Genomic DNA, 13,134 nt, shown 5'->3' on the forward strand with positions numbered 1-13,134 from the left:
CTGTCCGTGTTTTTCACGCACCCATACATTTCAATGGACGACATGGTGTGCAAAAACGCACCAATATAGGACATGCAGCGAGTTTTACGCAACGGACACTTGCTGCGTGAAAACTCACTTATGTCTGAAAAGCCCCATTGGAATGAATGGGTCCGTGTTCTGTCAGTTATTTCAACGGACAGCACACGGACAAATATTGCGCTCGTCTTAATGAGCCCTTTAGGGTATTAGGACTTTATGTGAGCACAGGTTTGGACAATGTTGGCACTGCTTCATCTATCAGTGATCAGTACTGTATTATAATGGCTGTTGGGAAAAAATTAGCATTAATTGAAACCAATGGCGTTTCAAAGGAAGACTAAATAGTAAACACAACAACATACACAGTGTGAATAGAGCAGTATATACAAGCAGCCCTATGCCAACAAGCTATTCACAGGTCAAGACAATCAACACAATGACTTCTAAGGGTATGTGCACACACACTAATTACGTCCGTAATTGACGGACGTATTTCGGCCGCAAGTACCGGACCGAACACAGTGCAGGGAGCCGGGCTCCTAGCATCATACTTATGTACGATGCTAGGAGTCCCTGCTACTCCGTGGAACTTCTGTCCTGTACTGAAAACATGATTACAGTACAGGACAGTTGTCCTGCAGAGAGGCAGGGACTCCTAGCGTCGTACATAACTATGATGCTAGGAACCCGGCTCCCTGCACTGTGTTCGGTCCGGGACTTGCGGCCGAAATACGTCCGTCAATTACGGACGTAATTAGTTTGTGTGCACATACCCTTAGGGTATGTTCACACGAGGGCGTCCGTAACGGCTGAAATTACGGGGATGTTTCAGCCAGAAAACATCCCCGTAATTTCAGCCGTAACGGCATGTGCAGGCGCTTGAACGCCGCGTCAATTACGGACGTAATTGGCGCTGCTATTCATTGGAGTCAATGAATAACGGCTCCAATTACGGCCAAAGAAGTGACAGGTCACTTCTTTGACGCGGGCGTCTATTTACGCGCCGTCATTTGACAGCGGCGCGTAAATTACGCCTCGTGTGAACAGGCAAACGTCTGCCCATTGCTTTCAATGGGCAGATGTTTGTCAGCGCTATTGAGGCGCTATTTTCGGACGTAATTCGGGGCAAAAACGCCCGATTTACGTCCGTAAATAGGCCGTGTGAACATACCCTTACTTTGAAGGGGAGAATCTTTGTTCACCTCATCTCAAACAGACTTCACTGACAGATAATTAGTTTGTTGCTATGAAAACTTTGCATGAGGTTTACCTAGAAATTCAGTGAAACACACAATTTGTAGTTCATCATATAACACTTTTACTGTAGATCGCCCCCTAAATAAAAAAAAATAAAAAAAATCATCAGTTAGTAAAAGTCTCTGAAATTTTTTCAGTCAAAGGGTATGTTCACACGGCAGCGTCCGTAACGGCTGAAATTACGGGGCTGTTTCGAGGAGAAAACAGCACCATAATTTCAGCCGTAATGGCATGTTGAGGCGCTTTTTGCTGCGTCCATTACGGACGTTAAATGGAGCTAGTTTTCCATGGAGTCCATGGAAAACGGCTCCATTTATGTCTGAAGAAGTGACAGGCACTTCTTTTTAACGCGGGCGTATTTTTTACGCCCCGTCTTTTGACAGCGGGGCGTAAAAAAAATGACCGTGTGCACAGAACATCGTAAGACCCATTCTAATGAATGGGCAGATGTTTGCAAACGCTATCGAGGCGCATTTTTGGACGTAAATCGAGGCGTAAAACGCCCGAATTACGTCCGGAAATAAGTCGTGTGAACATACCCAAATTGTTAACCATTTTATTTAGCAATTTTTTAAGATGGCCACACACTTTATATAGGACGCATCAGCAGGATCCTGCAAACTATCAAGTGTATAGGGGTCTCCTGACTCTCCCCCGACCTCAGATGTTGGAGGAAAGAAGGATCTGGCATGTTCCGATCCCTTGCTCCCGCGGGGGATAAACTGCTGCCACAGGTGTCTGGTAGCGGCTTATTTTCCTCTACCTGCTGAAAAAATGTTTATGGTGGAGTCAGAAGGAGTAGCTGTCAGCTGGACGAGTATTTGGTCGAACGCTATTTTAAGGGGTGTCATAAACACAACCCGTCCAAATGGACGTCATAGAGGGGGGTCCTCCACTTGAGATGCCCCTTTATAACCCAGAACTGAGAGCCACTGTGTAAGGCCCCATGCACACGACCGTAGAAACGCCCGTAATTACGGGCCGTAATTACGGGCCCATAGACTTCTATTGGCCACGGGTACCTTCCCGTTTGCGTACAGGAAGGTGCCCAGACCGTTGAAAAATATATAACATGTCCTATTTCAGGCCGTAGAAGTCTATGGGTCTCCCGTAATTACGGGTGGCTACATGTGTGCACCCGTAATTATGGGAGCGTTGCTAGGCGATTTCAATTTTTGAATAAAGAGAAGCAGAGAAAATGGCGTCTGAGCGATCATGTGACCCATTTCCAGCCCCCCCTTTTTTTACGGGTCCATAAATACGGGTAGAATTCGGATGACAACAGACCCATATTTACTGGCACGGGTCCGTAAATACGGGTTAAACACGTGTGACAAAGGACCCGTATTTACGGCTAGTATTTACGGGAGGGAAAAAATACGGTCGTGTGCATGGGGCCTAAGAGTGGCTCTTGCTCTGGCGGATTCCAGCTATCATCTGAATGGCCGACATGTAATACTATATTTTCTCCTGCAAAATCAGCTGTTTGCCAAGGGTGCCAGGAGCTGGTCCCGCGGCGATCAGACGGCTTCAATATGCAATGGGTTGTCTCTGATAAGCCAGCCTTTAGTTGCATCTTTTCTTGTTAAAGCTGAGTGACAATTAATATGATCACTATAAGGGTATGTTCACACGCACTAATTACGGACGTAATTCGGGCGTTCTTGCCCCGAATTACGTCCGAAAATAGCGCCTCAATAGCGTTGACAAACATCTGCCCATTGAAAGCAATGGGCAGACGTTTGTCTGTTCACACGAGGCGTATATTTACGCGCCGCTGTCAAAAGACGGCGCGTAAATAGACGCCCGCGTCAAAGAAGTGACCTGTCACTTCTTTGGCCGTAATTGGAGCCGTTATTCATTGACTCCAATGAATAGCAGCGCCAATTACTTCCGTAATGGACGCGGCGTTCAAGCGCCTGCACATGCCGTTACGGCTGAAATTACGGGGATGTTTTCAGGCTGAAACATCCCCATAATTTCAGCCGTTACGGACGCCCTCGTGTGAACATACCCTTAGGGTATGTTTACATGCACTGTTTTCAGATGTAATTCGGGCGTTTTACGCCTCGAATTACGCCTGAAAAAACGTCTCCATTACGCCTACAAACATCTGCCCATTACTTTCAATGGGTTTTACGATATTCTGTTCCCACGAGGTGTAATTTTATAATAATCATTTAATGGGGACTAGCCATACGATTAGCATTATCTTCTATCAGGAAGACTGTGGGAGATGACGCCTTCACAGGCAGCTGCACCGCTCATCTGAATAAGCTCTTAATGATCCCAGTGAAAGCGAGAATGACAATGGTGTCAGGCACCACAGACTACAATGCGTGGAGAACTGCCCACACCCAACGCCAGCGAAGAGAGGGGTCAGTCTAACCTACTTCATCCCAGAGACTGTAGACTGAGCAGGACAGCAGTATGAAGCGAATACACACCCAGGATTGAATGTTGAGTAAAATACTGTCCAAATGACATATTAGGGCACATGGACATCAAAGAGTGGGGTCCCCACTTGGGAGCCCTTTCCATCATCTGGAGCGGAGAACTGCTGCAAAGAGCAACTCGTGCTCTTCAGAACTTGGCGCCACCATATATTAAATGGTCACCTATTTATTTAAATACATTCTCCTGCAGCTTCCTCCAGCTATATCAGCTGATCAATAGGGGCTCCAGATGATTCCCAGCCGTCAGGATCGTACCAAGAGTGTGCCGGCACCATGCACCCAAAAAATCGGGCACCCCCAAAAATCAGATCAAAAAAACAAAAAACTCACTTATCTTGACTACCAGAGGTCCAACCCAGATCTCCTCAGGCTGCCACATCAGACTGTTCTGCTGCGCATACAAGATCCTGACGTCCGGCAATCTCCAGGCGGTTATATATAACGCAGCCCCGCGTCAGAACCTTGTATGTGCCGCGGCACAGACCTTTTATGCCTTGGCTTGATGCGGCAGCCGGAGGTCCCACTTCCCCTCTGGACATGGTTGCGGTTTCGCCCCTGGCGACCGCGGTCGCTACGCCACTGCCGGCAGAGCTGCCTATAGAAAGTTTTTTTTAGATGGGACGTTTTAGGCGACCATAGCCATGAAATAACAATTTCAGCCGTCAGCTATCAGATATGTTATTGCTGATGTGAGAGTGTCTACCAGAAACCTTTGGTGCCACCAGGGAAGACTTACCATCCAGGCATTAGGACAGTGCCAGGGGGTCAGCTACGTCACAGTGATAAGTGCTCCTCACTTGCAATTTATTTACTTACGTTTTATGAGTTTTTCAATATGACGCTTCTTCCTTCTGAAGTCAATAGACAAAAAACCACAACAGTCAGTAATAAATGGAGGTTAATGATAATCATTACGTCTGCGACCAGCTTTACGTTAACCGGTATTGATTGACCACTTTGGTTTGGGGATCATCACCTGCATAGTGACTTGTATAGTCATCACCAGACACCAGCACATTGTTCTATGTGACCTTGTCCTAGAAAGAATAATGTAAGTCCCTGATCCCTGCACTCTGACAATGTCAATCTACGTGTTCCATACAGATTGGTAGTAGAATCATTCTCCTCAGCGCCTGTAGGGGGAACCAGAGAGACCGCAGCCGAGAATGTACGAAAAGAGCCGAGGCGACCTGGCCAGGTATCTCTTACCTGGAGACCACGTGGGAAGGGGGAGGGTCCGACCCATCCCAATGACAAGTCACCAGCCACTGCAAGGCGCCTGCTAGGGGCGCAGCCTGCATTGTATTGGTTCTTTTACAGGAGTGCAAAACAAAAAAGAGGCAAAACCGGCCTCTCCCTCCCCTCCCCCCCAACCTGGATCCTCCTGCAGAGTGAGTGCAGGTCCCCAGGGTGTCCTCTTCCATATCTATAGGTGGAGGTGATTCAAGGTGTAGGGTGGTGCTGTATTTGGGGGGCTTTTCTTTCACTTTTTCCTGGGGGAAGGTGAAAGTTTATGTTTTTTATTTTTGTATATAATTGTTTTGCCACTTGTTAATCATCATGACTGCGGCTTCCCCGGATTACCTGGTGATTCTGTTCACTAGCACTGCGGGGGCAAATTGTGCTAAATTGGGCTCTGATGAGAAAGAAGTCATCCAGCTGTTATGGAAAGTGATAGATTTGGCCAACCAGAAGGTGAGTGGTCGCTTTAAGGACCCCCAGGAGCCCCCTAGTCTCGTACCTGGGATGGTGGGGGGAGTAACCAGGACACCTGAGAGCGTCCCATAATAACAAAGTAGCAAAATGGAGTCTTTATCACAGACTGAGAGCTGCACCTGGGCCCCGGACACCACCATTGCACGCATCACACTGGGAAATGGTGGGGTGTGCACTTGCTGAAGCGCCTCTGTGCTGCTTTTCTGTTGCAGGTGGGGGAGCTGCACGACGTTAAGGTCCAACCTGACCACCTGGACTTGACAGAGGAATGCACTGAAGCCACAAAGATCGAGGCCGAGAGCCTGTACCTGGCCCCGCAGCTAGAAGAAGCCCTGCAGCAGGTGAGGCGCCCCCTGTCCCTCCACACCTGCAGCTGCCTCAGGAGACAGTCAGCATGGCACTGCTCGGGGCTTCCCTCGTAGGAAATGTGCTTTTATTAACTCTTTCCTAGCTCTGTGCTTGCCACCTGTATTCATGTGTAATCCTCCATAAAATAGCTTGAAAGAGAAGCCTGCACCAGATTTATGAATGAATTGCGCAATTTTTTTTAAACTTTCTTTTTTTTCTCAGGGTGGGTTTAGGTTTGGTAATCAGTGTGATGCCTTTAATATGGACTCGGAAAAAATGGCGCACGTGGGGGGGGCTCTACTTTTTTCTTTAGCCCAATTTGATGCCTAAAGGTGAAAAGTGGCCCCTCCCCCCTCTTTAAAATGGATGAATTATATATTTGCTAAAAACTACCCCCCCCCCCCCCCGTCAGTCAGGGAAGGGTTCTGCCTGAGGCGGTGGTGCGCCCCTGACATATGCAAATAGCAGGAAAGGCCTGTCATGGTGTCAGGTCATGTGACGCAGGGGGTCATGTTTCTAGCAAATAAAATGTTATATAGGGGGGGGGGACGGCTGTAATTTTTTTTTATAGCATTGCTCCATATTTTAGTTCACGTAATGGCAGCGCTGACGTTATGAAAAAGGGGGAGAAATTGAAAAATCCTACGTGTGATTCAGTAAAGTAATCTGCTGCTCCATATAATATATTGCGGCTTTTGTCCGCGCTACAATTCTCTACACGCTGTCGCCATCGCTGCGTCTAGTTAACCGGTCAAGATTTTGTTCAGTTTTTCGTAGACGTCACCGCTGTCCTCCACCCCTTTCTAATATTAATAAATCACTTTGTTTTAACGTATGTGCCATATTTGGTGACCTTTTAAGAAATACGCCATAACGCCTGCTGACAGAAGCGTCCGCGTTCAGCAGTGCTCCGGTTTGACAGCGTTAACCCCCGCAGTGTCTACCATTTGCTGGTGATCACGGCGGTTGTCAGGACTTCCTTGTCAGTAATCTCGTGTGTGCTTACGTTAACGCTTTCTTTGCTGAAAGTAACTTCTCGCCTGTAATCTCGTAGGTTATGATAGTGCAGTTATGAACATGGCGGTTTTCAGGGCTCGCTTCTGCTCATGTGCTGTAATTAACCCATTCACCGCTTAACATGTAGACGACTATGATCTGGATGTTTGCCGTTTTGCTGACACAATGGCTGCCTCCAGCTGCACGGTTTTTACCTCAGGAAGCGCTCGACGTTATCCCCGTGTTCTTCACACACGATTTACCAGTTTTTTTTTTCTGCGAGTCATTTACACCCACAAAGTCATTAACTGAACAGGTGGCTTGGGTTTGCTCAACTACAGCTGTGGCGTTATCCGCCCATAATCCGTCTGCTGGTAACTTGTAATCACACAAGGGCAGAGATCCGGGTGGTGCCTTCCTGGAGGTGGGACGCATTATTCTCGGTCACCATTTGACACCTTTAGGCCAAAATCACACACATGGTTTTGATGCAGTTCTTGTTTGTTTTTTTTACCCTAAGCCAGTAGTGAGTTCAAAGAGAAGGAAAGGTATAAATAAAAAACTGATGCCTCTCCTTTCCTTTGTGTCCGCTTCTGGGTTTGCCTGAAAAAAACTGAGGCAAAAACTGCATCAAAACCGTGTGTAATCAGGGCCTTAGGAAGATAAATGTTTTTTATTTTGTCTTCTACTTGGCGTTGTTTAAGGCCTTATTCACACAAATGTGTCTGTTTTGCACGTGTAAAAATCACAGCGTTTTTCCTGCGTTGCAGTTCCTTGTGGCATCCGTTTATGGTGCGCGTCTGAGTTTTTTGCGCACGTAAGTCATGCGTTTTTACATCCGCAAAAAATACTGAAGGTTTTTTTTTTTTATTATTCCTTTAGCAACTGTTGCATGAATCACGGACCGCACACGGATGTGCGTCCGTGTGCTGTCTGATTTTCACGCACCCATTGACTTCAAGAAGTGTGTGATGCTCAAAAAATTCAATAGGACATGCAGCGGACACGCTGCGCGAAAAAACATTGCATGGCTGAATGGACCCATTGAATTGCTTAGGTCTGCGTGACGTCCGTTGTAACGTGGATGGGAAATGCGCTCGTGTGAATAAGGCCTAAGGGATATCATTGCTATTGTACGTTTTTCTATAATATGGAAATGTTGAATATGGCGCTGTCCGAATTGAGACAGATATACATTATATTCTAAGAATTAGGGCTGTGAATATATATCCAGAATCGTGGTGGAGATCTCTGGCACATCTAATATAAATATATATATATTGTATTCATAATCTTTGGCGCTGCTCAGATTTTCTGCTAAGAATTGAATACAATGTTCTAAGGGTGCATTTAGTTGAGTCTTTTTTTTTGGGCAGCGTGCTAAAAAACGTGCACGATTTAGCTGCGGTTTTTACAATTGAAACCCTTTTATTACTAGTTTCTCTTGCAAAAACCACATGTGTTAAAATGTAACGTTTTTTTTTTTTGTAGTGTCATCTTGTACATGCATTTCGTGTTTTTTGTGGCGTTTTTGATGTCCTATAAAATAACCTCTAGGAAAAACGCCCCAACCAGAGCTAGTTGCGTTTGGGTAAAAAACAAAACGTGTCTGACCACAAAATTACCTCAAACTCCGCAAACCAAAACAGTTGTATGTAGTGCATCTGATATTTTAATATAGACCTTCGTGTAAGATCTGGCCGCACTAAAAAACACCCTAAAATCTATGAGCAGTGCCTAAAGGTATTAATGTTCTATAGAGCCTGTTTTTTTGGGGGAACTCACTGGTGGTCTAAGATCAGACCACTGAGCAGTTTGACTGGATTAACTCCTTTAATTAAATTCGCTGCTACGTTTCTGACCAGCTTTGGGCTGCTGGTCTGTAAATTACGGCTCTCCAGGTGTTTTGAAACTGCAACTCCCAACATGCCTACACCCCAGGCCACTGTTAGAGCGATGGGAGTCACATGATATATTCTTCTCTCCAACGTCTCGCCTTAACACCATCTTCAATATATTTAAAACAAAAAGTTTGCGTTTCTTGTAAAGTTTGTGTGTGGGAGTTGCTCTTTCAACACTCCCTAGAATATATGGCAGTACATGGCTTTGTAATTATGGATTTTCTGATATAGTTCTTCTGTGTGTTTATAATCTTTTAGACACATAATAAAAATTATTCCCAAGGCTAGTAACCCATGCTGCATTCACACATTTGTATGGTCGCACCGGAGTAAGGACTGTATAGATCTTGCCATAAACATGGATCAGATCCCTTTAGGGCTCATCCACACAAATGGATTATGGTTCCATGCAACCTTTGTATGGAGCTGTAATATGGCATCCGTAGTCTTCTATGGGTCTATACGTCACCACCTGTATGCCTCTGATTTCATGTATTGGATGCCGTATGACGAAGCTCTTCCATAGAAGCTCTATAGATTAGGACGTATAGATATAGAGTGGAGTACGCTGCTTGGGACCCTTCCCAAGTCAGATCAGAGAGCCAATGACGGGCAGAGTCTCTTTGGTGGACTTGAGCCAACCATGTATTGCGTAGGCCACCGTATATTATGTTGCATTGTCGGCTGAATGTTTGTTGGTGGTCTCAGGAGCCGGACTGCGGCTCTCTGATTTTATAGGGGTTGTGTGTGATGACCTTGGAAAGGAAGACTTGGCTTTGGAACCACATTTTATAACACTTTTAATAAGTTACTCAATGTTTTAAAAAAAGTAAAGAATATTATTTGGGCTGTATTCATACTTTTACGTTTTGGCGCTGGCTTTTTGTTCTAGTTGCCTTGTATCAAACCTCATCAAATGAAAATGCAGCGGAAGCTCATTGTGAATGATACTGCGGAGCATAAAGAGAACCTCGTGATCAGATGAGTTTGTCGTGTAATATCTTTTATATTGAGGGTGACATGGCAGTCATGGCAAAGGGCTTTGGGCACGTGCTCGTTGTTTTGTTTGGTACAGTGTACATTGCGCTGAACATCTGCTTGGCACCCAACATGTAACTCTACCCAGCTCATTGTATTCCGGACTTCTAATGTTAACTGTTAGTAGGGTTATATGCTGAAAAATGAGGAGACTTTTTGATTTTAATTACCTCATTGATTGTGATTTCCTTTAAAAATTGGAGTTGTTACCCATGCCTAAGAAATCACACAATAGTGTATATGTGACACACACTGGCAATAGTGATACAATAAAAAATGTAAACGCACTTGTTTGTTCTCCCTGAAGAGAATATTTTGGCATCATGGTCAAATCTCATTTTCTACAGCAAGTGGCTGCCGGGATGTAAAGAGTGATTGCACTATCATCAAACTTTTGGTATTTCATAGACCTATTCAAAGTTTGGATCGGTGGGGGTTCAAGTGCTAAAACCCCCAGCGTTGCTGAACCGAAGGTGAAAAAGCGATCAGCTGAGCGCCCTGCACCTTCTGCTGTGATCAGCGCTCCCTGTCAGGCTGAAGACGGCTTACATAGAATATCTATAAGAGATGTGTTCAGGCTTAGTGTATGTTCGCACGGCTTATCTTCGGCCATTTTTCAGGCCTTCTGATTTTCAATGGGAAAAATGGCGTTCTGTTCCGACGGGCCGTTTTGAAAAACGGCCACGTAAAAAAAATGGCCCCGAAAAAGAAGTGCATGTCACTACTTTGACACGTTTTTGGAGCCATTTTTCATTGATGCTATAGAAAAAACGCTCCAAGAACAGCCGTAAAAAAACGCGAGTGGCTTAAGTCTGAAAATACAGAGCTGTTTTCCCTACAAAACAGCTCTGTATTTTCAGACTTTTTTTTAGTAAGCGTTTGCACATACCCTAACAGAGCGCCATTCACAGCTGAAGGTGCAGAGCCCTCAGCGGATTGCTTTTTCACCTTAGTTTCAGCAACGGTGGGGGTCTCCGCACCCAGACCACCACCGATCCAAACTTTTGATATATCGCTCTGACTTATCAATAGTTTGAAAGTACAGTTAGTGTATGTGCACACGTAGTGTTTTCAGCCATTTTTCGGGCTGTAAACATCCCGAAAAACGGCTGAAAAATCAGAAGCAGAACGCCTCCAAACATCTGCCCATTGATTTCAATGGGAAAAACGGCGTTCTGTTCTAACGGGAGGTTTTTTACACGGCCGTTTTTCATACTCTAGGAAAACAGTTCTAAAAACGCGACTTTGATTAAAAAACTTCTGAAAATCAGGAGTGGTTTTCCCTTGAAAACAGCTCCTGTATTTGCAGACCGTTTTGTGTGTGTGTGCACATACCCTAATTTTTTAAGCAAAACCTTGTCACTTGACCAGACCTGTTGACTTGTAGCCAATTGCCCATTGGTAACGTTCCATCCCAGGCCACCATTTGTCTAAACATGAAAAAACTCCAGAAATGAAATTCCTGCGTGTAGGTGGTCTGGAGTATCAAACATGGCAAAGAGTTCATATAGTCTTCCGCAAAAAATACAATTAAATTAAGAAAAATACTTACCCAGAATTCTGTGTTTCTTCATCATCCAGGCAGGCCTCCTGGGATGACGGTTCATCCCATGTGACCGCTGCAGCCTGTGATTGACTGCAGTGGTCATATGGGATGAAATGTCCTCCCAGGAGGCCTGCCTGGATGAAGAAACACAGAATTCTGGGTAAGTATTTTTTTTTAAATTTAGTTGTATTTTTTTGCGGCAGAATCTTCTTTTCCGCACTGAAATGCAACATCTAATTGTTGGTTTTACCTCCCTATTGAATTCAATGGGGAAAACCTGCAACAAATAAGCAGCGATTACACAAATACAATTGACATGCTGCAGATTAAAAAACAACGTTCTATAGGTCAATTTCTGAGCGTTTTTTGTCTGCACCGAATTTACGCAGCGTGTGGATGTGATTTGTTCATCCGCTCTGTTATGCTGCGGATTTTCACAGTATTTACGCTACTAGAGAACATCAGGCACACAGCCATGCAATCTCCATAGATGGACGACGTGAGAATGGGTAGTACTAAGCGGAGATGATTATAGAATGTCCTCGCTCCACCGAGTCTGTTTGTTACGTTTTATCCCGGCTAGAACTGGCCCGTCAAACCAAGACATCTTGGAGCTGTGAAACTGAAGTCTATACAAAGTGGCAGTAACAATATTTACTACGGAGCTCCATTTACAATGGCAGCTCAAGGACTTTTTTTTTTTTTTTTTTTTTTTTTTTTTTTAGTCAAGAGGTTCATAGATGAGGTTTCCAAGGACAGGCAGCTGCACATAAGCCTGAGATCACCATGTCAAGTGTTGGCTGGGATGGCGTAAAACACTATTTTAAAGAGAGCATAGTACCAAATCTTAAATTTGGTGGAGGAGAATTAATAATCTGGGGGAGCTCTTCATGTTCTGGTGGAAATTTTCTATTGGAAGTACTTGCCTCCACCCTAAAAGAAAAAAACCAAAACGTGGCATGAATTGGGAGATTGACTGAGAGCCAGCAAGGCCTTATGGCTTTTTCTTTATGGCTTTTGGTGGTTTATTTAATTTACTGCCATTCGCATAAGGTTTCTTTTTTTATATATATATATATATATATATATATATATATATATTATAAAAAAAAATGAGTGCATAAGTCCTGCAGAGGAGCCTATGAAAATTGTTTAACAGAAAAAAAAAAAAAAAGCCACTTGCCGTAAAGAAACAAGTGGCACAAACCATATCGCGGTTATATGTAGCGCATTTTCTTTTGCTATAGACTTTAATGTAACATCTGGCCGCACTAAAACTCCTCAAAAAAATGCTGCTACTCACCCGTGTTAATCCAGCTTGAAACTCTTGTGGGTGAGTAGACCTGAATCCTTCCTGGACATATTGCAAAATCTAGAGCAAAGATTTTCCAGGAGAGGAGAAGCTGTTAGAGCAGCAAAGTGACTATTTCATATTGGTTTTCATTGTTTTGAAAAATTATCAAAAATCACAAATATATGTGATGCCTAATGGTAGACACCAGTGCCATGTGGCTTAGTCTTTTAGTAATGGCAGACTCCAGATTAACCCGTCATTTCCCTTTGAGAAAGCAAATCAGTCAGCCTGGGTTTTGCGGATGCAATACAGGCACAAAAACGCACTTATTATGCCTATGGGAAACCAGCTGAAGGCAGAATTCACACATGCCGATTGGGATACAGATCCTGGATAAGACCTTGTGCCAAGGACTTGGGGTCAGTTCACACTGAGTATTTGGGCTCTGGTTTTGACACCGAAACTGTGTTGGAATCTGTGCCAAAAGATAGCTGATATTGCCTTTTTATATCAATTGGAGGCAGAGGATTTTTTTTGTTTTGTTTGTGGCATTTGCAATGT

General features: G+C 44.4%; 1 protein-coding gene across 3 annotated transcripts in view; it reads left to right on the top strand.

Moving 5' to 3' along the window:
• Positions 1 to 4,914: 4,914 nt before the first annotated feature.
• ESRP1 (epithelial splicing regulatory protein 1) overlaps positions 4,915 to 13,134 on the top strand; it is a 59,421-nt gene continuing 51,201 nt past the window's right edge. For all 3 annotated transcript variants that reach the window (XM_075825922.1, XM_075825923.1, XM_075825924.1), the window contains exons 1-2: positions 4,915 to 5,429; positions 5,663 to 5,791. In XM_075825922.1, the coding sequence (XP_075682037.1) occupies positions 5,295 to 5,429; positions 5,663 to 5,791 (264 nt within the window). In that variant the 5' untranslated portion in view covers positions 4,915 to 5,294. The remainder of the gene's footprint in view (positions 5,430 to 5,662; positions 5,792 to 13,134) is intronic.

This window comes from Rhinoderma darwinii, chromosome 5 (assembly GCF_050947455.1).
Source record: "Rhinoderma darwinii isolate aRhiDar2 chromosome 5, aRhiDar2.hap1, whole genome shotgun sequence".
NCBI classification, from domain to species: Eukaryota; Metazoa; Chordata; class Amphibia; order Anura; family Rhinodermatidae; genus Rhinoderma; species Rhinoderma darwinii.